Source organism: Oryzias latipes, chromosome 24 (genome assembly GCF_053564925.1).
Source record: "Oryzias latipes strain Hd-rR chromosome 24, Olatipes_Hd-rR_3.1".
NCBI classification, from domain to species: domain Eukaryota; kingdom Metazoa; phylum Chordata; class Actinopteri; order Beloniformes; family Adrianichthyidae; genus Oryzias; species Oryzias latipes.
This window is the reverse complement of record NC_136260.1, coordinates 22,107,513-22,130,730: the sequence shown is the minus strand read 5'-3', so window position 1 is coordinate 22,130,730 and position 23,218 is coordinate 22,107,513. Positions and strand designations below refer to the sequence as shown.

The following is a 23,218-nucleotide window of genomic DNA, read 5'->3' as shown; positions in this document are numbered from 1 at the left end:
TTAAGCGAGGAAAGGTGGATGACGGGACATCCTCAAATACTAGAATTCACACTAATTTTTATGATATTAGTGTTTGCACTTTAACTTTTAGCTGCTCCTAAACAGAAGACAGATGAAAGCTGAGCTGACAGAAGAAAAACCTATATTTGCTGTGAATATGGAGGCAAAATTTTTAGCAAAAAAAATATATATATATGTATATATCCTGTCAAATCTGCCACCTTTCATGAACTTTAAAAAAAAAAAAATTCTGCATCATCTCAGTTTATTCCAAGTTTGTACACACTTGTTTATTTCCACATGAGTGCGCGTTTTACCGTCTGATTCCTGGTTTTCCTGCCTGCCTGCCTGGCCTCAGAAGGACGGCCAACGCCATTAGGCGTCTTCAATATTTAAAAGGGAACGAGGCGGAATCTCATGGCTGAGGAAGATGAGCTGACACACACAGGATATTGAAGGTCAGAGAAGGAAATGTCTCCATACAAACCCAGTCCTGGATGGATGCTGCAGACGCCGTCTTGTCCCCAAACCTCAGGGCCGACCGAAACAAACACATTTCTTTTGTACCTAATAATCCTAAGCATGCAGAAAATCACTCTCCCTTTTACTTCCCCATTTCCCTTCTCTTTGCTTAAGCGGGCAGCCGACCTTTCATTTTCCACATTCCTCTTCACGGGTTATCAAAAACATACCCGCTGTAATGCAGGTCAGATGCCTGACTCTTTGTCAGCAGTAATGTACGCGTGCAGGGCTTTCTGGAAATTACAGAGGCGTCTGGCTTCAGCGGTGCACGTTTTCATGACTTGTTTGTCGTCACGCTTGGAGGAGAAGCTTACTTACTTTACAGGAGAGGCAAAGGCCAAACACACCATAAATCCCCTGACACACCAGTATAAAACAACGTTGAAACGGTGGAGTTCTGCAAACAGACAAGACTCTTTGTTCTGGGCTTTAATGGAAGTGTCATGAAAATGTAAAATAACGGTAAAGTTCTTCCAATGGAATGCAAAGATTTAAGATGCAAAGCCACATGAAAGAGACTCCGCCTGCTTCAGTCACCGTGCAAGACACAAATGAAAAAAGTACCTAATGCGGTCCATCTGATGAATGTGGGAACATCGTACTAATGTAAATCCATTTTTGTAAATGTCCTTATGTCATCAGCAGCACAAATAGCAAGAAGAATAAAGTAAATAAAGAGTGCAGATTTTTAAACAAAGGTGACAACAAGCATGATTTTTAAAGAAAATAACTGTTGCATTTCCTTTTTTTTAATCTTTACAACAATCTTGTACCCAAAGAAGAAGAAGAAGAAGAAAAAAAGATGACAGTACAGAGGGGTAAACCGTCAATGATATACATTAAAATGTAGCGAAGGTTAACAAAAAAAAAACACTGTTGCCAAGGAAATCCAATAATTTACAGTTTTTGATTGTTCTAAAACTTACATAGACCTGTTCGTCATCCCCAGACGACCAAAAAATAAAATGGTTGCTATGGAGATAAATCCAACAGAAAAGCCGCCATTTTTTAAAAAAGTTTTTTTTTCCCCCATCAATTTGTCACGTGCAGCTCTGACCAGAGAGGCTGGAGCAGGAGGGGAGAATAAGACACATGACTTTTCTTGTAAATTATTTACAAATCATGGAACTATAACACAACAACTTGGATATTGCCTCCCAACCCAAACAATTTTTGGGTTCAATATTTGTCTCCAAATAATAAAAGTCAACTTATTCATTTGAAACATGATCTAATCATTAGCAGCTGAAATGTAAAGCTTTTGATTATTAATAAAAGTTGATCTGAATTGTAGCTTAATTAATTGGAATATCTAAAGACTGCAGGGGTGTAACAAATGAATCGATCAATCCAAAAAGATTGATCCGTCTAAAGCAAGTTGTTAATTGAATCAACCTAAACCATTCCAATTGTTTTAAAGTGAAATAAATCAATTTTTTGATATTGGAAAATACCATTTGGATTGAGGTACGTTATTGTACAGTAATGTTAAATAAACTATCACAGCGGACAACCATTCAATTCACTTCAATGCCTTCATTTCCAAATTAAGACAGGAACAGATTGCTGCCTAATCTTAACTCTAGTTTGGAGAACTTTGACAGATAGGTGGATAATTCAAAGCTATTGTTTTTTTTTCCAGCTTTTATTAAAAACTAAGGTAAGTATAGTCAAATCTCAGGAATTTGTAATGATGCAATCATTTATTTCCTCACAAACCTTCAGAATCCACTAATTTTATTCTTCTAAACAAAAACACAAAGAAAATGTCTCTCCACATTCCACTTTTTCCCACTTTCTCCAGAAAGCAGGTGTGCAGGAAGTAGAAATTAAGCCTACATTTGAAGTTTTCCTGCCACAAACTTTCCCTCCAGCTCTGCAGGAATGTGGGGAATGTTTGGGACCACAGATGGGCTGGCTCTATCGGAGCATCCTTTCATGCCCTCCCTCGGCCGCTGCAGGGCGCAGTTCCGTGTCTGGATGATGCTGAAGGCAGGAGTGGAGCCTCAGAGCGTCTCCATCCTCCGCAGTCTCCATCCTGACGCGCTGACAGAGCCCACGGAGCAGCTGCTGCTTCCCCATCACAGCCAGGAGGTGAGATGATCTCCTTTCTCCATCTCAGCGAGGATGTGCACGCAGGAGGTGGAGGCGCTAGATAAAGGAGGACAGACACTCCTGCGCGGGACGCTGCGGGTTTGGTGGGAACCCGTAAGAACAAGCTCTGCGTGGATTTCTTTCAGATCTGCATCGCTCTTGATTTGCTCAATTTTTGCGCGCTCATTTGCATCTGAGGAGATGTGCGTGTAGGTCTGGTGCACTCCTTGAGTGACAGTGCTTGACGTTGCCCTTCCCACTGGCTTCATTCCAGAGCAGAGCGGCGCGTGAATGGCGGCATACAGCAGCAGAGTTTTGACAGAGGAGCAGGAGGAGCTCCGCGCGTCCACAGCTGGCGTTCACGCAGCGCGGAGCCACATCCACTTCCAGCCTCTGGCGCGCACCGCGCAGTGGCAGGTCACTCTCACGCACACGGGGAGCCACAGCCACGCGCACTTCATCACTCCCTCACACAGACAGGCGCACGCGTACAGCTGCCGCCTCACACACGGCGTCTCTGCCATGAGCAAAGGGGAGAAGGGAGCGCACGGCTCCCCCGGGAAGATCAGCAAACCCAGTGAACCATTGTTCCCCAAACCCTCCCACCAGGTGAGTTCATCATCTTTTCTTCCACAGGTTCCTGGTTTAGAACCCCTAACAGAGAGGTTTTCTTGTGTCTCTTGTTTTGGATAAAACTGAATCGTGCATTCACTTCTACTTGTATGATTAATCTGTTTTAATTTGGGTTGAATCCTCTGAGATTAGAGATTAAAAATTCCTTGTTTGCCCTGTGGATTGGCTTTATCCCTTGGCAGCAAAAAGAGAGCAAACAAACATCACTGGATTGGATTTATTTCCATTTTTATCGAAAATTAGTTTAAAAAAAGCTGCAGTTCAACAATGAAAATGAGAGACAATCGTTGCCCCATAAACCCAGACCAATAGACCAATCCTTCCACAGTACAATGCCACAGCTATTAGTCATTTATCTTCCACTTTTAATGGCTCAGGTTGGCTGTGAAGCAGCGTTACATCACAGCTTTGGGATGTCTGTGAAGGTGACCAATGCAGTTTAAACCAGAGTTATTGGTGATAATGGATTTAATCCATCAGGTTGAGGAAGTAGGCTACAACATAATGGCTGCTTATATATGACCCTTAGAAAAAAACGAAATTAGGTTTTAGATATTATATAATTTAAAACAGAAGCACAAAAAACACACAGATTGTGACTTAACTCGATGCACACCATCCCAAGTGTTAAATCTTAACTATTTTTCTCACCTTTTTCTTAAATTGGTTTGGAGTCATTGATCCATGTCCAACGCTCCCATTTATCATCCAGCTTGAAGCAGGTCAAATAATAAAAGTTCTCCTCTGCCACTTCTGTAGGGGGCATTTGAGAAAATTCCCATGAGTCCCCCATGTTTGTTTGTTTTGCCAATGCTTTAGAGTTTAAAAAAGGTAAAATATGACTAAAGTTTAAAATAGCATGTTCAAATCTATAGAAATTGCCATCAGCATTGTGAACTTGCCCATCAAAATAAAACCACAGAGCTATAAAAGAAAGATAAACAATGGAAACAAACAATAAATGGATCCCAGAGAAACTTCAAAAACCTCTAAGCCAAAAGTTAATCAACATATGTAATAAAAATGTTTACAAAAAAAGGAAATTAAAGGTACAGCGAGACTCGGTTTTAAGTTGTTCAGGAAGGGTCCCCTTTCTGACAGGGGGCCCCCCAAGCATTTCCAACAAGCAGCTCCTCTGCAGGCAGAGCAGCAAACATGCACTCCTTCAGGAAACTAACCCGCTTTTTTTTTTAAACATCATTATAAATTACCCCAATAATACAAAAAAAACATATTTCCTTCATTTCAAATTACAGTTGCAACCAAAAGTTGCTTTCAATGTCCTTTTAGTTTGGTGATTATCGATCACATAGATTATGTTTTTGGATCTTAAAATTGCTCATTTAGCAAAATAACTTTTCAAAAGAAAATCTTTTCATCGAAATACTTTTTTGGAAGCTTCAGAGGTGTGTTTCAAAATAAAAGAAAATCATTAAGTGTTTTTATTTTTTTTATGGGTTAGACTAAGCCCATAAAATACGGAGCCCCTAAAGGGCCATTGATAGAAAAAAAAATGGAGGAAAAAAAATTTTTTTTGAAGTAAAAAATTTTTTTTGAAGTTAAAAGGAAAAAAAAAAAACTAACTGGTGCGCACCAGTTAGTATCAGAAGATATCAGATAGTTGACCTGCTTGCTCATTGTGCACCAAGTAGCTACAGTTGTCTTGAAAATGGCTAAAGTTGAGGATATGGTGCGCACCTGAAACTAACTGGTGCGCACCAGTTTTTTTTTTTTTTTTCCTTTTTACTTCAAAAAAAATATTTTTTACTCCAAAAAAATTTTTTTTTTACTCCAAAAAAATTTTTTTTTCACTTCAAAAATTTTTTTTTCCCCTCCAGTTTCTTTTTTTCATCAATGGCCCTTTAGGGGCTCCGTAATAAAAGGCTGTCAAAACAGATGATTAATCAATTATTTTCATTGAATAATTCCCTTTTCTGCAAGATTAAAAGGACTTTTTAGAAAGAATGTTTGTATTTTTTCCCCAAGATGCGTAATCTATTTACAATAAAGTTGTCCAATTAGCAGACTTGATGCATAGAAGATGCACCAAATGATTAAACGTGAGAAAACCCAGTTTTTTAACGGAGAATAACATTCTTATAGTGACATGAAAACAATCTTAAACATGTTGCAACCTGAACTCTTGAACTCTTAAGACTTTGTTTTATTATCCTCTCAAGTGCAGCTTTTATTTGGAAAGCAAAGGGAGGTGGATACAGACCAGCCTCTCTTCTAAGCAGAGAGATTCATAAAAAATATTTCAAATAGCAGATTTTTGTCAAAATGTTAATGCAAATCTGAATAGAGATTTTACTAAAATGCAAAACGGTGATTTTTAAACAGGTGATTTTTTTCAGTTATGCCGCTAAATCCTCTGAATCATATTCGTAAACATTTGTGCGTTTTTTCTTTAAGAGCAAGGCTCGCTGGAATTTGACTAATCCTTGCTCCTAAGGTGTGAATATTAAACTTCTGTAAGTGGATTCTGTGGTATGAAGTTATAATCATGTCACCAAATCCCTCATTTCATTAATGACACTAAAGTGTTTAAATGTGTTTTTTTTCCTCCCGCGTCTGTTATTACCCTCCGTGGCTTTAGAGCATCATCTGCCTTATCAGTCCCTGCTTTTGTTCCACTCATCCTTCTGCACATCTGCAGATAGCATCTCAGACAACAGCAGAGGGGAAATCCTGTTTACCCCCCTTTGATGATGAGAAGTCGGTGATGAAAGATGGAGTGTTAAGATTTTGGTGGGAAGTGTTTAGAGCAGAGCAGGGAGAGTATTTTTGCTCATCGACAGTTAAGCTGCTCTCTCCAGACACCAGAGACTTTGATTTTTTTTTCTCTCTCTCCAATTAGGGATAATTGCAGTGAGAGTGGAAGCAGAGAGAGGCTTGAAGTCCGAACCGCAACGCAGCCTTTACTTACCTCCGTCTTGTGATTGAATAATTACAGTCCTCCCTCCTGGTAATTGTCGTTCCCCAACCTTTTCTTGTTTTGAAGAAGCAAAGATGGAGGAGGAGAAAACCTGAGTTGGGTAATAACAGTCCGCTCTGGCTGTGGTTTTGGTTACTTTGTTGATTTCTTTCTTTCGCATAGCTGTGAGGGGAGGACCTGTCAAACAGCCCTGCGAGCGCAGACATCAAAATGTGACAGGGAGCAGGGAAAAGTCATAAATATGGGTCTCTGCAGACTGTGGTGTGTCATCTCACTGCTACGGAGAGATGAAAGTGCGGCACACATGGTGATGTCCGATGGTTTCAGCAGAGCACCGCGAGGGGAAGCTTTGGTTAGCTGGGCCATTTCTGTTTGTCGTACAGACATGAGGACGGGAACCGTTGGCCGGTTTATCCCTCAACGCCTCGCTGTCTGCCTCCGCTGACCACAATGCAAACAGCGGGGGGTCTCCTCCTGATCCATTTTTAATACAGACATCCACTCTGAGAAGGGAACATCTGTCCGGCCTGCTGGACTTACTTAAACAGAACCACAGCCCAGAGAAATCTGTGGATTTAAGACTTTATTTGAGGCAGAATATTTGTTATTTGCTGTATTTTTATTGCTTTCCACAAACAAACAGTCAAAGCTGAGAATTCCTGCCACCTGCAGCGTAAATATATGGAGCTATTTTTAATATGTGGAAGTTTTCTCAAGTCGAAACCCTTTTTATAGTTTGTTTGGTGACAATCCTATATTTTAAAAATCAATTTGCATTACAGCTTCTAACGAGCTTTGATTTCATATTCAACCTGCTAAAGTCTAAAAAAATGAATTTGTGTAGTTTGTCTATCATGAAGGCTCTTAATTTTATTATTATTATTATTATTTTGCTTTTGTAGTGCTTTTGATCCCATTTCATTTCGGAGAAATGTCAACATTTCTTTAGCTGTTTGTTCATTTAGCACAAAAATATCTTCATGGCATTAAATAAAATCACATAACAGAAAAGAAACTATAATAACATAACATAGAAACAGTTAAACGAGCAGAGGTGGAAAAGCCACCCTCAGATAGACAAGCGATAGAGAATTAAAAGAAAAGAAAAAAGGTAAACTAACAGAAGAAGTAAAATAACAGATTTCTTGTTAGCAGAGTTGTTTTCACGCTTTGGTCCTGGCGTGTGTACCCAGTATCCGACTCAAGAACGGGAGAAAAAATAAAGAGACTTTTCCACGTTAGTTGAACTCCAACTTTTCACACAACTTTATTTCTCAACTGCTTCCTCTTACAGGTCACGTGATCAACAACAGAACCACTCATTGGCAAACGTCACAACACATCACTCATCACTTGTGACTGATTATTACAACTGAGAGCAAAACATATGAATATGTTAACACCCCCACTTGTTCTCAAGTTGTCATATTATTATACTAACTTAACTATAGTAACAAAACTTCTGTCATCTTATCATACTTTAAGTACATAAGATTAAACTCCAAACATAAAACTCGCAAACTTATGCAACTTAAATTTTGTTGCAGGCTTCGTCATCACATCTGCCACCATCTGGTCAGTTGGACAATATTCCAAAATGATTTTTCCTTCATTCAGAGTTGACCTTACAAAATGGTATTTGATGTCAACATGTTTACATCGTTGCATGCTTACAGGGTTCTTTGCTAGCTTTATAGCCCCTTGGTTGTCTTCATAGACTTTGGGTAAGGTGTAATTGTACCCATCCATGCCCTGTAGCAGTTGTACTAGGTACATACATTCCTGAGTAGTTGCAGCTAGTGCCATATACTCAGCCTCACAAGTGGATAAAGCGACTGTAGGTTGCCTTTTTGTCTTCCAAGAGATCAAAGGACCATTCTCACTTAAACTGACACAATAACCGGTTGTGCTTCGTCTGTCACTTATGTCTGTTGCCCAGTCTGCATCACTGTATGCATGTAATCCCAGTTTTGTATTTTCACATCCCCTGTAACACAGTTCCTGATTGATTGTACCTTTCAGGTATCTTAGAACATGTCTCACAGTAGTCCAATGTTCTTCTGTTGGTTCATTAAAATACTGAGACAGTTTACTTACTACAAAACTCAAATCTGGTCGTGTACATGTAGCAAGATAAATAAGGCCCCCAACTGCCTCTCTGTATTTACTGACGTCAGCCATTTTTTCTGCAACATTTGTGTAAGTCAGTTTCTGCTCACATGGGGTTGATCTAGGTTTACAATCCTGCATGTCAAACCTTTTCAGTATCTTTTTCACATACTCTTGCTGTGTCATTTTTACAATGCCATTAGTCTGATCAAAATCAATGCCAAGAAAATGCTTCAGTCTTCCTAAATCTTTCATTTTGAATCTCTCAGTCAGTTTTTCTTTCACAGTTTTCAGCGCATGTTCACTGTTACCTGCAAGGATCAAGTCATCAACCCATATAATGATGATCACTTTTTCATTTTCTGTTTCTTTTGTGTAAACACAATGATCAGCTGGGTTTTGGACAAAATTACTTTCAGTCAGATATTCATGCAATGTCCTGTTCCAATTTCTGCCTGACTGTTTAAGTCCATATAGCGACTTCTCAAGTTTGTACACCAACTTTTTATGATCTGTAGTCGATTTAACCTCATAACCTTCTGGTTGTTCTACATAGATCTCGCAATCTATTGGTGCATTCAAATAAGCAGTTTTAACATCCATCTGATGTAAAATTAGGTTTTCCTCTGCTGCTTTTTGCATCAACACTCTTATACTCGTCATGTTAGCTGTAGGGGAAAATGTTTCCTCATAATCAATACCTTTCCTCTGGCTAAACCCTTTGGCTACATATCGTGCCTTGTATTTCTTGGATCCATCCATGTTCTTTTTGATGGCGTACACCCATTTGCCCCCCACTGCTTTCTTATCCTCTGGTAGGGTTGTAAGTGTAAATGTGTCATTGTCCTTCAGTGCTTGAATCTCATCATCCATTGCACTTGTCCATTCCTTCGACCTGGATGAAGTAACAGCATCTCTAAATGTTAGAGGTATGTCACACACAAGTCTGTAACAATAATCAATGTTTGTCAACACTTGGTCCTCCTCCACTCCGGTTACGTAGTCACTCAGGTAACTTGGTTTTTTTCTATTTCTGGAGGGGTATCTTTTAGACTCGTTTTCTGTCTCACAGTTAGGCTGCGTTTTACCATGAGCCTCTGGTGTGGTAGTAGGTGCTGGACTACGTGCACGCGTCTGTCCCACATCAGATCGTGTTTCCTTGTCAATAGCCCTGCTCCTCACGTCACTGTCGTCGTCAAGTGGGATATCCGTTTGTGTTTGGTGTTCAGTCGTACTTTTTCTTACAAACTTCAAAAGTCTGTGTTTCTGCACTTTCCCCTTCTCTGGGAAGTAAACCATGTACGCTGGACTATTTTTGTCGTACCCAACAAAAATTCCTTTCTCTCCCCTTGAATCTAGTTTTCCTTTGTTTTGTTTGTAAACAAAACATTCAGTTCCAAATTCTTCCATCTTGGAGAGGTTTGGCCTTCGCCCTGTCAACATGTAGTACGGTGTTTGTTCTGTGCGATTATTGTAGCATCTGTTCCTTACCACAGCTGCTGTCTGCACTGCATAAGGCCATAGTGCTTTAGATAAACCCCTTTTTGTCAGCATGCATCTGGCCATGTCGAAAAGTGTTCGCCAGTTTCTCTCAGCTGTGCCGTTTTGGTGGGGCGAATATGGAGCTGATGTCTCGTGTCTGATGCCATTTTGGCTAAGAAGTGACTGATACTGTTTCCCTGTAAATTCTGTACCATTGTCAGATCTTACACATTTGATCTTGCCATACGGTGCCGTATCTGCAATAAACTTCTCAGTTGCTTGCACTGTGTCGCTCTTATGTTTCAGAAAATACACAAAGACAACACTGGAATAATCATCAGTGAATGACAGTGCAAACCTGTACCCTTCTTTAGACTCTGGGTCTATTGGTCCTGCTAAATCAGTGTGAACTAACTCTAGGGCAGCTTTTGCTCTTCTGTCAGGTGCTCTGTTCCTTGTTTGAACAAACTTTCCCTGTATGCAAACTTCACACTGTTTCTCTGCTTTACCCTTGACAGTCATCCCATCAACAACATTCTGCAATTTATAAATGTCTTCATAATTACAGTGACCAAGAATCTCGTGCCATGTTTGAATATCGAAACAACCTTTGGAATGATCATCACATTCATCCTCTGTCTTTAGAAAGTACAGTCTTTTCTGCTCATAGATGTGGAATTTTGTACCATCACTATGTTTCAGGAAGTCTTTTCCTTGCTTAAAGACCACTGTTGCTCCATTTGTGGTTGCAGCTCTCACAGAGAAAATATCCTGTGGGTATGAAGGGATGTACAACGCCTGTCTTAGCGTTGCCTTCTTCCGTCCCCCTTCGCTGTCGACCAAACATACCTCAGCATCTCCTCTGCGTTCTGCCACCCCATTGCATCGTGTGCCGTCAGCTAGCTCCACGCAATGTGTCTCTGGCTGGAAGCTGTCGTCAAACTTTGTGAACCGTGTAATATCCGTGATTATATGCGACGTAGCTCCTGTGTCAACCATCAAGCTGCTCCTTCTTGCGGTGTCTTCTTCTGCCTTATCCAAATCGGTGACTTTAAATGCGTATTCCTTACTGCTGCTGGTGTCCTCAGAGGTTTTTCTTGCATCATCTCGTCGTTGTTGTCGCCTGCATGTTGAGTCTCGATGTGTGCCACTCTTACACAGACTGCACCACTGTTTTCGGTGACATGTTTTAGCCTTGTGTCCTTTCTGTCCGCATCTGAAGCATGTTATATCCACACAGTCGGCACCGGCATCATTTGAATTTGCTCTCGCAGGCCTCCTCCCCGCCTGCACTCTCACCTTCATGACATTGTCTTCCGTTGCTGCAACTCTCATTTTTTCTGTGTCTTCATAGCTCCGTAGTTTGGTTTTAAATTCTGCAAATGTCACTGTAGTTTCACTCTGTGTTATGTGAATAATGAAGGGTTTAAATGAGTCTGGCAGTCCCTTCAAAACCATTGCTATAAGCAGCCCGTCACTCAAAGTCTCTCCAGCATTTCTCAGTGCTGTGATGGCAGTCTCCGCACGGATGACGTATTCTGTCACACTCTCGCTGTTGGATTTCTTAAGCGAGGTCAGTTCAGTATACAGGCTTATGATCCGGGGTTTACCTTTTCCGGCATAATAATTCCTCAAAATCTGAAGAGCCTTTCGTCCATCATCTGTTGCCTCCCGCATCACCAGTGATAGACTTTTATCATCCAAAAATTGGATTAATTCAGCGTAGGCCTCCTCATTTTTCGAATCTCCGTCTTCTTGCTCGTCGTCGGATTCCAAAATTATTTCCTTTAGACCCAACAGTCGAAGATGGCCAAGGAATTTTGTCTCCCACAGCTCATAGTTCTTTTCATCTCCGTCAAAAACTAGTCGAGACCAGCGAGCAGCGGATTCTGCAGCTCTTCTGCTCATGTTGCTACCGCTAAAAACAATGCTAATGCTCACCGGGACACGCGGTGCGTTGCGTCTTTTCACTCGGTGGAAAAACGTCGGGTAGACTCAGACTGGGCCCATAACCTGTTAGCAGAGTTGTTTTCACGCTTTGGTCCTGGCGTGTGTACCCAGTATCCGACTCAAGAACGGGAGAAAAAATAAAGAGACTTTTCCACGTTAGTTGAACTCCAACTTTTCACACAACTTTATTTCTCAACTGCTTCCTCTTACAGGTCACGTGATCAACAACAGAACCACTCATTGGCAAACGTCACAACACATCACTCATCACTTGTGACTGATTATTACAACTGAGAGCAAAACATATGAATATGTTAACATTTCTTTTTATTTTCATTCAGTATATCCAAATGTAGTTTGATTTGGGCGGTGGCTGAGACCAGCCATCGCTGCATAAAGACAGTGTAAACAAAACAAAAAAACTGCAAATGAAAACGAAATTCTGCAAATAAAATGGGTAACACGAAAAATGAACAAGAAAGTGTGTCAATATGTTAGTGTTCAATGTCAGTCTGTGTACTTTTTAACGTGTAACTTGTTTCGGCCATGAAGCCCGGGTTTTGAAGGTAAAAGGGAGGATTCCGGACTGGTTTAGTGTTAGCTTCGATTAACATGGAAAAATGTGCAGACACTAAAGAGAAGAGAATCAAGTTCTGCAGCTTTCCTCCAACATGCAGCAAAACACAGCTGCATGAAGCACCGCACACAGCCTCACTCTAGACCAGAGTCCACCTCAGACAAACACGACTAACAACAGAGACTGAGAGTCTGGAACAGAAACACATCCGAGTGGAAAGAACTGACGGCTCAATACTTCTAGCAGCCTACTGTGGATGTTGTTGTTTTTATCATTATCGTTATATGGATGAATGTGAAGTTGGTGTTATTTTATTTGCAGAAGTGTGTCTTTTATTTGTAATGTAATTTATTTTTATTTGCAGCGTTTCTTATTTTGTTTGCACGGTGGCTTTTGTTTACTGTGATGGCGGGTCTTGGCCACTGTAGATTTGCAATTAAGTCTCAACAAATATTTGGTTGAGTCTTTTTTTATTTTGTTTTATACATTGTCAAGGATTTGCATTGTACAGAAGATCAGTGTGAGTACTCCATGAATTGGGTCCATGGTATCTCATAGATAACTGTTCTTGGCTTATTGTGTATAAAGGCTGGTGTAGGAGCCTGTCTTGTTGGACTTGTTGTGAATTTGGTGATCATAGGTAAAGAAATTTACTAACTGGGATCATTAAGTGCACTAAATTAAGTGCACTAAAACCAATAAAAGTTAACAGAGTGTTGATATCCTGACTGTTTAGTAACGTTAACTTGTGGAATAGTGGTGCAGGTTGGAGAAAGTTGCAATCCTCACAAGTTTTTAGGTAGTATAAAAAATGTATTTAAGTAAATAGCATCTCCAAGTAATATTGAAATATAAGCAATAATTGATCAGTTTTAAAATGTAATCCAATTGTTTTTGTTATTTTCCTACATACATGCTCAGTGTGTTCTTTCCACCTCAAATTAAAATCAATCAATTCTTCAGAAAAAAAAGAGACTCTTAATATGTTAATTTTATTTTTATAACCTCACTATTATATGTTTTACCTTCAGCAAATAGCATGAACTATTACTTACTTGGATTAGGTGAAAACATTTATTTTGTATCCTTTACAAAAGATCTGTAGGTCATAATTTAATTTGTCTTTTGGAATATTGATGATTCTGTCAGAAATAAAGAGATTGGTGTCATCAGCAAAGAGCAGAAGAGATGTTGCAGCAGAAATCTTTGTAAATTCATTTGTGTAAACATTGTAAAGTAACGGCCCCAGAATTGACCCTTAAGGAACACCGTACTCCATACATTATTTAAAGAGATACGTTGTTTTCTGTTAGACGTATAATTGTATATCCAGTTTTTACACCAATTCAGAACAGCCGATTTCTGCCCATTAAGTCATCTCCTCCATCAGTTTTTGTTTCCAAAAAAGTGTTTTATATCATAATTGCAGCTCCAACTCCTTTTATTTATTTTCTTAAAGAAATGTCAACATATAAAACGGATTATTATTAAGACATAAAATACACACACACACACACACACACATATATATATATATATATATATATATAAACACATAAGTTTATTTATACCAAAAGAAAAAAAAGTGAAAGTTGAAACTATTTTTTTCTTCTTGTAGTTTTTTAAATACATACATATCTAAACATACAATAACACTGACTGATACATTATGAACAAATCTATGCGTCACATCTGGAGATCAAATCTTTTTTCAAGTCTTTTTTCTCCTAAATGCTGCTGAGTTTGTCAAATGACCAAATTCCTTTAACAATTTTTTCCCACAATACTGCAAAGAAAGCTGGACCTATGTTTTATTAAAAAAAAAAAAAAAAATTAAAGGGAGTAGAAATATTTGACTTTTTCTGGTGGTAAAGGAGTGAACGTGATCTTTATTTATGAAATAAACTGAGTGGACCTTTACCATGAATTATCATGACAGCTTTTATGTTTTTATGCTGGAATCTTTTAGGTCCCTCTTTTGAATTGATCCTTTTTTAGATTGAAATTTATAGAATTATTTTCCTTTAAGATTCTTTAAGAATCTTACGGTGACAGATCAATTAGGTCAAGACGGAAAATGTTTGTGGAGGAAGAGGCTCAAGCTAAGGAGGAATTTGGGAAGTGACAGAAATGCACAAAGAGGTTCTGAAAAAGATGTTCAAGTTAAATAAAAAAAACATTCAAGAAGGAACAAAAAACAAATTACCTCTTTATGTTCTGTTTAACTTTAGGAAGTTTTATCTTAAAAAAATAAACAGACAAAAAGGATGATCCGGGTAATCATTGCTATAGTACAGCAGGCTATCGCAACATAATCTGTAAATAAATCAAGTGGTCCAGTTAAAATGATGGCTCCGCCTCATAATTGAGCCAATCATGGGAGTCTCGACATTTTCAGACCATTTACTCTATCTAGTTGGTTGAGTTTTAAACGTTTGAATCGATTTTTTGTGATGTCAGTGTGATCATCGATTAAGTTGAAAGCTGTTTTTGATGCTCCATTCATGATAAAATAATCCGTTTTAGTTTAATTACCATCTCTTTAAGGTGTTAGTAATGAGACTTGCCAGGAATGGCGGCTCTTTGGACTTAATTATGGCGTGCAGTGTGATGGAGAGAGGAGCAATGTTTGGATTTTTAGGCAAAATGGCAATAAACAGATGTGCTTTTTTCACGAGTTTAACTTTACCTTTAGAAACTCAACTTGTCTGGAAAAATATTGCTCACAGTAAATGTTCTCAGTGCCCACCATATGTGTGTTATATAGATTATGTGATTGCATTTCAGACAATACACATTTTTATAGTACTTATGGTGAAGAAATTATTATTTTTCAAGCTGGTATTTGATTTTTGTTCATTCAAATGTGAAATTTATGGTAGTAGACTTGTAGGAATTCCTGCAATTGAAAAAAGCGTGTTTTCTCTTGACTCGTATTTATTGAAACTTGTTCTAAACGTAAATATCTTCTCTGTTAACAGACAGACTTGAGCCAGAAGTTGTCGATATGCAGCAAACTGTGTTTTGCAATTGGCGGCGCCCCCAAGGAGGTCGCTGCCAGCGCCACAGCCTTCTTCCTGCAGATCTACCTACTTGATGTCGCTCAGGTTGGTTCTTCCAAAACAAACAGGATAAAGTGAAAACAGTCATTTCTGCTCGCTGAGTTTCCCTGAGCCCCAACTTGCCCCTGTTTGCAGATCAACGCCTTCCAGGCCTCCATGGTGTTGTTCATCGGTAAAGTCTGGGGTGCGGTGAACGACCCTGTTGTGGGTTTCTTCATCACAAAGAGCAGATGGACAAAGATCGGCAGACTCATGCCATGGTAGGCCACGGTTTATCCCGCAGCAGAAACTATGAAAATGACTCAAATCTGTCATCTATTTATAGGGAATTTTGAATCACGCCTCCAACAAAAAAGAATTCCTTTTTCATTGGAAATCTTACTTTATCTTGCGAGACAAAAAAATAAGACATTTATTTCTTCAAAAAAAGAATCTTTTTATGTTTCTTAAGATTCAGTTTTTGCAGGAATACATATCAATATACCTTAAAAACAGTCTAAAGATGCAAGAATAACTATTTGGTTTGCAAAAATCATCAGGTTCTTTGCAGAAAATGTAAAAAAAAAATTACAGCCAAGTGATCACTAATCTGTTGATGAATTTTGAATTTGGTTGTCCAAATAAAATATATTCTCCAAAAGTGCAATCAAAATGCGATACCCACCTGAAGATTGCAAACAGTAACTACATTTCTTAAGCAGCAGCTGCAGCGTTCCTTTATGACCTGCATGCTTTGTTGCTTCTTGATATGAAACATTGAGCTTTGCAATTTTCATGCAGTCTTGAGTGCTTTCCCTAATCCATATTTTCTGGCGCTAATGCCTTGTGTGCAGTTTTTCAAACGCACAGGCATGGCATTCTCTGTAGAGCAGCACTGGCTGCAAAACCGCGGATCACACAGGAGCTGGCAGCGACAGAGGAGGACCAAATCTGCCGCTTCCAGCAGGCAGGCAGGCAGGCAGATGTTGATGTTAAATCAGCCTTCACGGCCCCCGCAGGACCCTGCCTGCGTTTGTCATGAGAGAGCAAACACTTCCACGGTTGAAAATCCCCCTCTGCCCTTTCAGCAGGAAGCTGAGACATCAACAGACACATTTACAGTGATGTCTATCTCAGCTTCTGAGTCCGCGAGGACGAAGACTTCAGGCCCTGAGACGCCTGCTGCTGTGTTTATTATTATTTGTGACTGCAGCAAACGGCAGTTAGCAGGAGCAGCAAAACCTCCCCGAGAGTGGTTTTTCCAGAATGTCTGCGGCAGAGGAAGACAGAGGAGGACATGTTAGTGGCTGCACAAGAATGTGGATGTTTTGGCTGCCATTTAAAAAAAGCCATCTGAATGTGGGTGGTGAGTTTTTGGTTGATGAGGAAATCAGAATGTCTCGCCTAAAATGACAATCACTGCAAAAACGGAATCTTAACAAAGTAAAAAGACCCATGTTCCAGAAGACAAAAAAGTCTTATCTAATAAAAAACGTTTACAGGATCGTTAAATTCTCTTTCCACCTCATAATCACCAATGGCAACTTTTCCTTCCAGATCTGCAGAATTAGGCGAATTTCCAAAAATCATGACTTTAGTTTTGTTAACATTGAGGGAGAGTTTATTTATGTCGAACTATTGTTTTAGTGTCCCTAACTTCCCTGAGATTCTTCCTTGTACATTGTGTACTTGTGTCGTTGGCAAATACAAAGTATTTGAGTGTATTTGACACCAGGTGTGTGTCATTTAGAAATAGGATGAACAGTTTGGGGCCCAATATTGACCCTTGTGGTACGCCACAGGTTACATTTTGTAGGGATGATTTGAAATTTCCCAGTTGTATAAACTGCTGCCTGTTTTTAATGTAACTGTTTAACCAATTTAATATCTTATTCCATATCTTTCCACTTTATTTAATTAAATTTTTATGATCAATAGTGTCAAAAGCCTTTTTCAGATCGATGAACACTCCTCCCGTTATTATCTGTGCCATTTGTAATTTCTTTTGTTAATTGTGTATGTTGATCATCATAGAAGTTGAAAGGTTTTATATCTTCTTTTAATTTATGGCTCAGTCGTACAACTTCACTTTCTGACTGATGCAAAAACAGAATCTTGAGAAAATGATAAAAATAATTCTGTCTTGCAAGAAAAATAATCTTTTTATTAGCAAAATACTCTTTGTTTTAGAAAACATGTCTCAGGGACCATTTTTCTTACCTCATTGGCAGTTTTCTTTGGTCAAATAAAGGATATTTTTCATATATGAGTAACTTTTGATCTATTTCTAGGGGTCCTGTTTTTCCAGATATGGAGAAACTTCAACAGATTATGGCTGTCTGTCGTCATTTTGTAATTCACATTCACATTCATCAATCTTTTCATCCATTTTCTGCTCTCAGTCCACAATTCAAAGAAATGTTTCCACTTATTCATAAACCAATTCAATAACATTAAATGTGGAAACTCCAAATCGATTAACCCCTTAACACCTTCTGATGCATCAAACCTCATTAGCTCCAAAATGACCTTAATTTAGCATCAACTTGAAAGCAAAAACTTAAGTGATTTTTTTTCATAGCTTGAAATAGATTCAGGTGTCAAAGGGTTAAAAGTGTGAAGACAAAGCTAAAAAATGAACAAATGAATTTGTTTTTTTTTTTGGTCATCACAGTTTAATGTCTTCGTTTAATTTATGGCTTTTAGGTGCATCGTCTCCTAACTTTCCACTTCTCACATGAGAAAGTCAGATTGTCTGCAGCAATGAATAACATGCATTGGAAGAGCAAATGTAGTTAATTACTGATATGTTAAGCCTGCTTTAAATTGCCAAAATTCAGAAAGAAGAAACTAAAGAAAAATGTCAAAATACCTTTAAATCCCAAAAAAGTTCTGTTGGGTCAAAAAGGGAAGTAGTATATTTGGGCTAAATGCACGATTTGAACGTTTTTTTAATCAAACTTTTCCTTTCTCTAGTCTTGTGATTAAAGTAGTTAGTGAGAAAAACAAAAAGGAAAGATCTCTCAGGAAAAAAAAGACAAGCTTGAGAGACGTGACCTGCAGAGCCTGACGTTGAAGAACACATCCTGCAAAACCTCATTCCGTTCCTTCGCCACAATTATAGCTGCTCAACGTCTAATGCATACTTGGGCACAGGTGTGACAGAGCAGCTCGTGGGAAAGTACGCCAGCGTTTGTCTTCACCTGGCATCACTGCCGTTTCCCGATCAGCGAGGCCTCATCAGCGCTCCAATGACAGGCCGCTCATTACTGCAGCCCCCGGCGCTGGCAACTGTCTTTAGGCAAACGATTGGGAGGAGGCCGGATGATGCCCGAAAAGCCACCAGACCTCCTCCACCTCCTCCTGACACCCTCTCCCAGATCACATTGAGATTTTTCCCAGTCCATTCCACTCTTTAGACATGTCATAAACAAACTCAAAGGTTGCTGAAAAGTCATTTTTGTGACACACACCTGCCGCCCATAATGATAGAGAACTATTGTATATATTTATGAATGAGACATAACCCACACACTTCAACTTCTGTGAAAAGCATTGCTTTTTTTTCTCCCCCAAATCCAAGCAGCATTTTCCACTTCTTCAAAACACTATAATTTTCCCAAAAAAAAGGCAGGTTTTTAGCAGCCCTGTGCGTCCATCTGTTACGGTTGACTGGTAAAAAGAAAAACAGGAAGAACTCGAACAAAATCAGAACCTTCAAAAGCTTTAATGTCAAGAATTGTCAAAGCGTTTAAAGAACAGATATTCGGAATAATGCAGAAAAAGATTATGGAAAGTACAAAAAAAGAGGCTCGCACGGTGAAAACCGGAAATGTATGGAAAGGCCCGTAGGACAAAATTAGTCATGTAATTCCAGCTCAAAGTGCAATTATTAATTTCTCCTCCATGATCAGTTTTTAAATGGTTGGCCGTGAATTAAAAAAAGGTTTAACTTGCAGTGCACGGCTATGTGTTTTGTGCGTAGATTCCAAAAATGGTCTCAAAATCTGCATAACTACACATAGCTGAACGTGAGAGTTTTGAACATAGAAGCCCAAAAGGGTTTTATGCGCATTAACATAGACTTTTGATTGGAAGTGGCTGCTTGAATGTGCATTGCAGATAGAAGCCAATCAAAAGTAAACACACCTGTCCGGGTGCTTTGTCGCGTAGGATGCTGGGCTGCACTCCATTCCTGGTGGTCTCGTACGTCTGCCTCTGGTTTGTTCCTCCGTTCATCAGTGGCAGGTTCGTCTGGTACCTGGGCTTCTACTGCCTCTATCAAACCCTCATCACTGTGAGTATGGACACCACTCAATCTCCACACATTTGTGCTGCGATGCAACTTTGTTCACCTGTTAGGTGAAATAGATAGAAAGATATGCCTTTATTGTCACTGTTCACTGGACAAGGAAATAGAAAGCAGTCCCCAGTGTAAAAAAAAGTAAATCTAACAATAGGAACAATATGTACAGAGTGTACCAAGGGATGATGTATCTGGCAGTCCACAAAACATAAAATCCCAAAAATTCCTTCTTTTGATCTGATTTAATTTATTTCAACCATTGAAAATAGTGGACACTCCAATAAATAGATTGTGACATTATTTGTTTTAATTGATAATTCTATACTGACTGAGTAAAGTTACCAAAATACATTACTTTTGGTATAAGTTCAAAAAATAATTTGTTGTGATCCATTCATTTTTTTTTATTTATTTAGCACCAATTGTCTGTAGAGTATACCCAACAAATGTATTCCATAAAATACATTTGTATCATCAGCAAAAAATGACAGAAAAATGACAGTTTTGAAACACTGAATACACCATTTATGTACTGGTAAATGTTGAATAGCAAAAGGCCCAGAATTGAACCTTGTGGGACACCACAACTACCGGTAATCTCCTTAGCCTCTGATTTTGCAATTGAAGTGGACTGACAACACTAAGTAACACAATTCATCATCTGATCATCTTCTCCGTCCTCTTCATTTCGCTCTCTGCTCTGCCTTTAACCCATCTTCCCATGTGCCACAGACAATTTAGACTTCTGCAACCACACTGCGGTGAGCTGCAACAGCATCTAATTCTAACTATATGATAAGTGTACAGTCAGCCCTGCCAGGAAGTTCTGGCTGTGTAAATGCTGGTTTCCACTTTTAGCTGCCATCATTGTGTTTGGGTGAAGTTTGGACAGAATTCAGAAGGACTGCAAGCTCTGAACTGTCATCTTGTGTGCAATCCACTCGTAATGGCTTTCCACTGGATTCTCCACACCTCCATGTGTGTCTGACAGCAGCAGGTTCATGTCAGTAAATGTTTGCGTTCGGCCTCGGCGCTGAGGCGTGCTGCACAGAGGCAGCGATTGAAAAATCCCCCTCGCGCCGCATTTATTTCGGTTGCGGTTGTGCATGCTCGTTTGGCCGCAGTGCTGACTGAGCCCTTGTGTAAATTACAAAGTGATGCCGGAGTTGTTCTCTGGGAGAAGTGGGGGGAGGATGGGGGTAGATCCAAGGCTTGCCAGGATGGAAACTGCTAAGATTTCCTTTCTGAATCCGATCTTTTGGCCAAAAGCTTGAAGTCAAGAGTGCTTCTATTTTAGGGCGCCCCGAATCCAAACACAAATCAGCAACAAGGATTCAGTAACTTTAGGTTTGTCTTTGCTGATATGAGCAAGAAATGGCAATACAGAGAGTGCTAAGAAGGAGAGTTAGATAAATGGACGAGGAATAAAACGAATTATTGGTGAGAAATAATCCGATTTCTTGATTGGGATGAGAAAATGCATAGATTGTCCTTTAAAAACCAGCCATAAAGAGGGACACACGCCGGCAATTCATTCTATGAATCAAAAGGCTACGGCTATAATATAATACAGTGCAATTTCAGGAAAGAGAAGGAAAATATTAACTAAGAAAAGAAAAAGATATTAAACCAGCTTCTGTAAAGACAACCCAAAAGAGTGCATCTCAGTCTGTGGAGTGAGAATGTAGAACAACAGGGAGGAAAATATAGAAAAAAAGAGTAAAATCTTATACAAATTTAAAAAATACAAACGGAAAAATTTGGAGAGGCTTTAATGAGAAGCCTAACGGGACAATCTGTCAGATGTAGGACCTACCATGCAGGAGCTGGGTGACAGCAACCAAAATATTTCATAAATAAACTAAGGTTGTGTCTCAGTTCCTACTTAGTGCACTAAATACTGTGTTCGAAGCTACAATTCCAACACAGAGTGCCTTAGAGATTTCCCAGAAGTCTCTGCAAAAAACCAGTGTGCATTAACTTGGCTAGATTGGTGGACTATTGACCACAATGCATTGCATTTGAACAATTTATAAATAGTCATCATAAAAGGTTCGTTTTGATTAAGTTTTTACTTTGTGAAATCTTTGACGTCACATTTGCTGTTTACAATAAAGAAAGTAGTGAGAATGGTGTCGGAATTGCTTTTGAGATCCAAGGCGCTAGATGGACAGTCCAACACCACATCGTTTTTTAGTAGTTAGGAAGTTTGGACGTGGACTGCAACACGACAAACCCATGGGAGCAACAAAAAACAAAAAAGGTGACAAAGTAGAGCAGAAGACCTGACACTAAGGAACGGAAAAACCAGACAGACTGAGGCTGACTAACGAAAAGACAAATTAAACCACAGAATACTCACACAATCATGACTAGAGACATTGTTTTGGTATCTTTATGCTTTTTTTCTTTATGTCTTTAAACGTGAATGTTGTTCACATGTCAGGCGTTGCCACCGTGAATCAGCTTCGAGTGATTTTTATGCCGGAGACCCTTCCTGACACAACCCTGTGTTATATCCGGGCTGGGGACAGGCACAGGGAAACCTAGACCTGGACCCCCTGGTGGCTGCATAGCATGAAGGGTCTTGGCCAAAAACCCACAAAGGATGAAGCCCTGTCTTTAAATGAGAAAAGTTATTTTATGTTTAATATGTAGAACTGTTTGCTTAAGTATCGTAAAATTAGAGGTAATTCATAAGATTTTATTCTACCCACTCCTCCCTTTTTGTTTGTTTATTTTGTGTTTGAAAATAAAAGGAAAACAATCCAAATCAATCCATCAAAAAGAATTGGAAGAGTGGACGGAATAAAGAGGAGAGAGGGATGGATGAAGGGAGGAAGATGAATGGAAGAGAGGATGTGGAGTTAGTGGGAAAATAAATGAATGGATGATGAATGCGGTGAGAGGACGGAATAGATGAGGGGCCGTTCAGAGGTGGAGCCGTTTCTCATACCGTGGAAAATAAATGGATCCTAAAAATAGGAAAAGAACACTAATCCTAAGAAGAAAATCGCAGGAAGGTAGTCAAATGATCTGCCCTCTTTAACTTTATGAGTAAAACTGGACAGAAATCTTACAATCTTACAACAAAAAAGGAAAAAAAAATACTGTTTAAAAGAGTTACTTCAAATTGAATATTCTACTGCCCAATAATAAGTTTCGTTTGGCTACTTCTAAGCAAATGTTTGTGTTTTTTGACAATTTATGAGCGTCATTGTAGTTTTGTTTTGATTACAGTGACAAAAAACTAGTGTAATGAGTGGAAAATAAGGAAAACGAATGCCAGTCTAACTTTAAAATAACATTCTTAACCAAAAATGTAACGGTCTTAAATCTAGTTTTTCTTCTCTTAAGACCTGGGAGCAAAAGGATTTGGACTAATTTAAAAAAATATTTTCATTATTTCTGGACCAGCTGATTTTGGAAAAAACTCAAATAACTCAAATGTCCAAAGAAGCAAGGCATGATATCTGTGCAAGAATCAAACGGAAGTCCAAATTTCGGGCTTAGACCAGGGACGGGCAAACCTTTGGGCTTGTGGGCCTCAAAGGGTTCTAACCTTT

At 39.2% G+C, this 23,218-nt stretch overlaps 1 protein-coding gene across 2 annotated transcripts in view; it reads left to right on the top strand.

Moving 5' to 3' along the window:
• Window positions 1-2,482: 2,482 nt before the first annotated feature.
• The window catches only part of mfsd2b (MFSD2 lysolipid transporter B, sphingolipid), a 31,145-nt gene continuing 10,409 nt past the window's right edge, over window positions 2,483-23,218 (top strand). Inside the window, exons 1-5 of one of the 2 annotated variants that reach the window (XM_011491442.4) lie at window positions 2,483-2,616; window positions 2,891-3,225; window positions 15,287-15,412; window positions 15,503-15,627; window positions 19,520-19,643. In XM_011491442.4, the coding sequence (XP_011489744.1) occupies window positions 2,908-3,225; window positions 15,287-15,412; window positions 15,503-15,627; window positions 19,520-19,643 (693 nt within the window). In that variant the 5' untranslated portion in view covers window positions 2,483-2,616; window positions 2,891-2,907. Of the gene's footprint in view, window positions 3,226-15,286; window positions 15,413-15,502; window positions 15,628-19,519; window positions 19,644-23,218 lie in introns of both variants that reach the window. The other variant, XM_011491440.4, reaches the window with a different exon arrangement.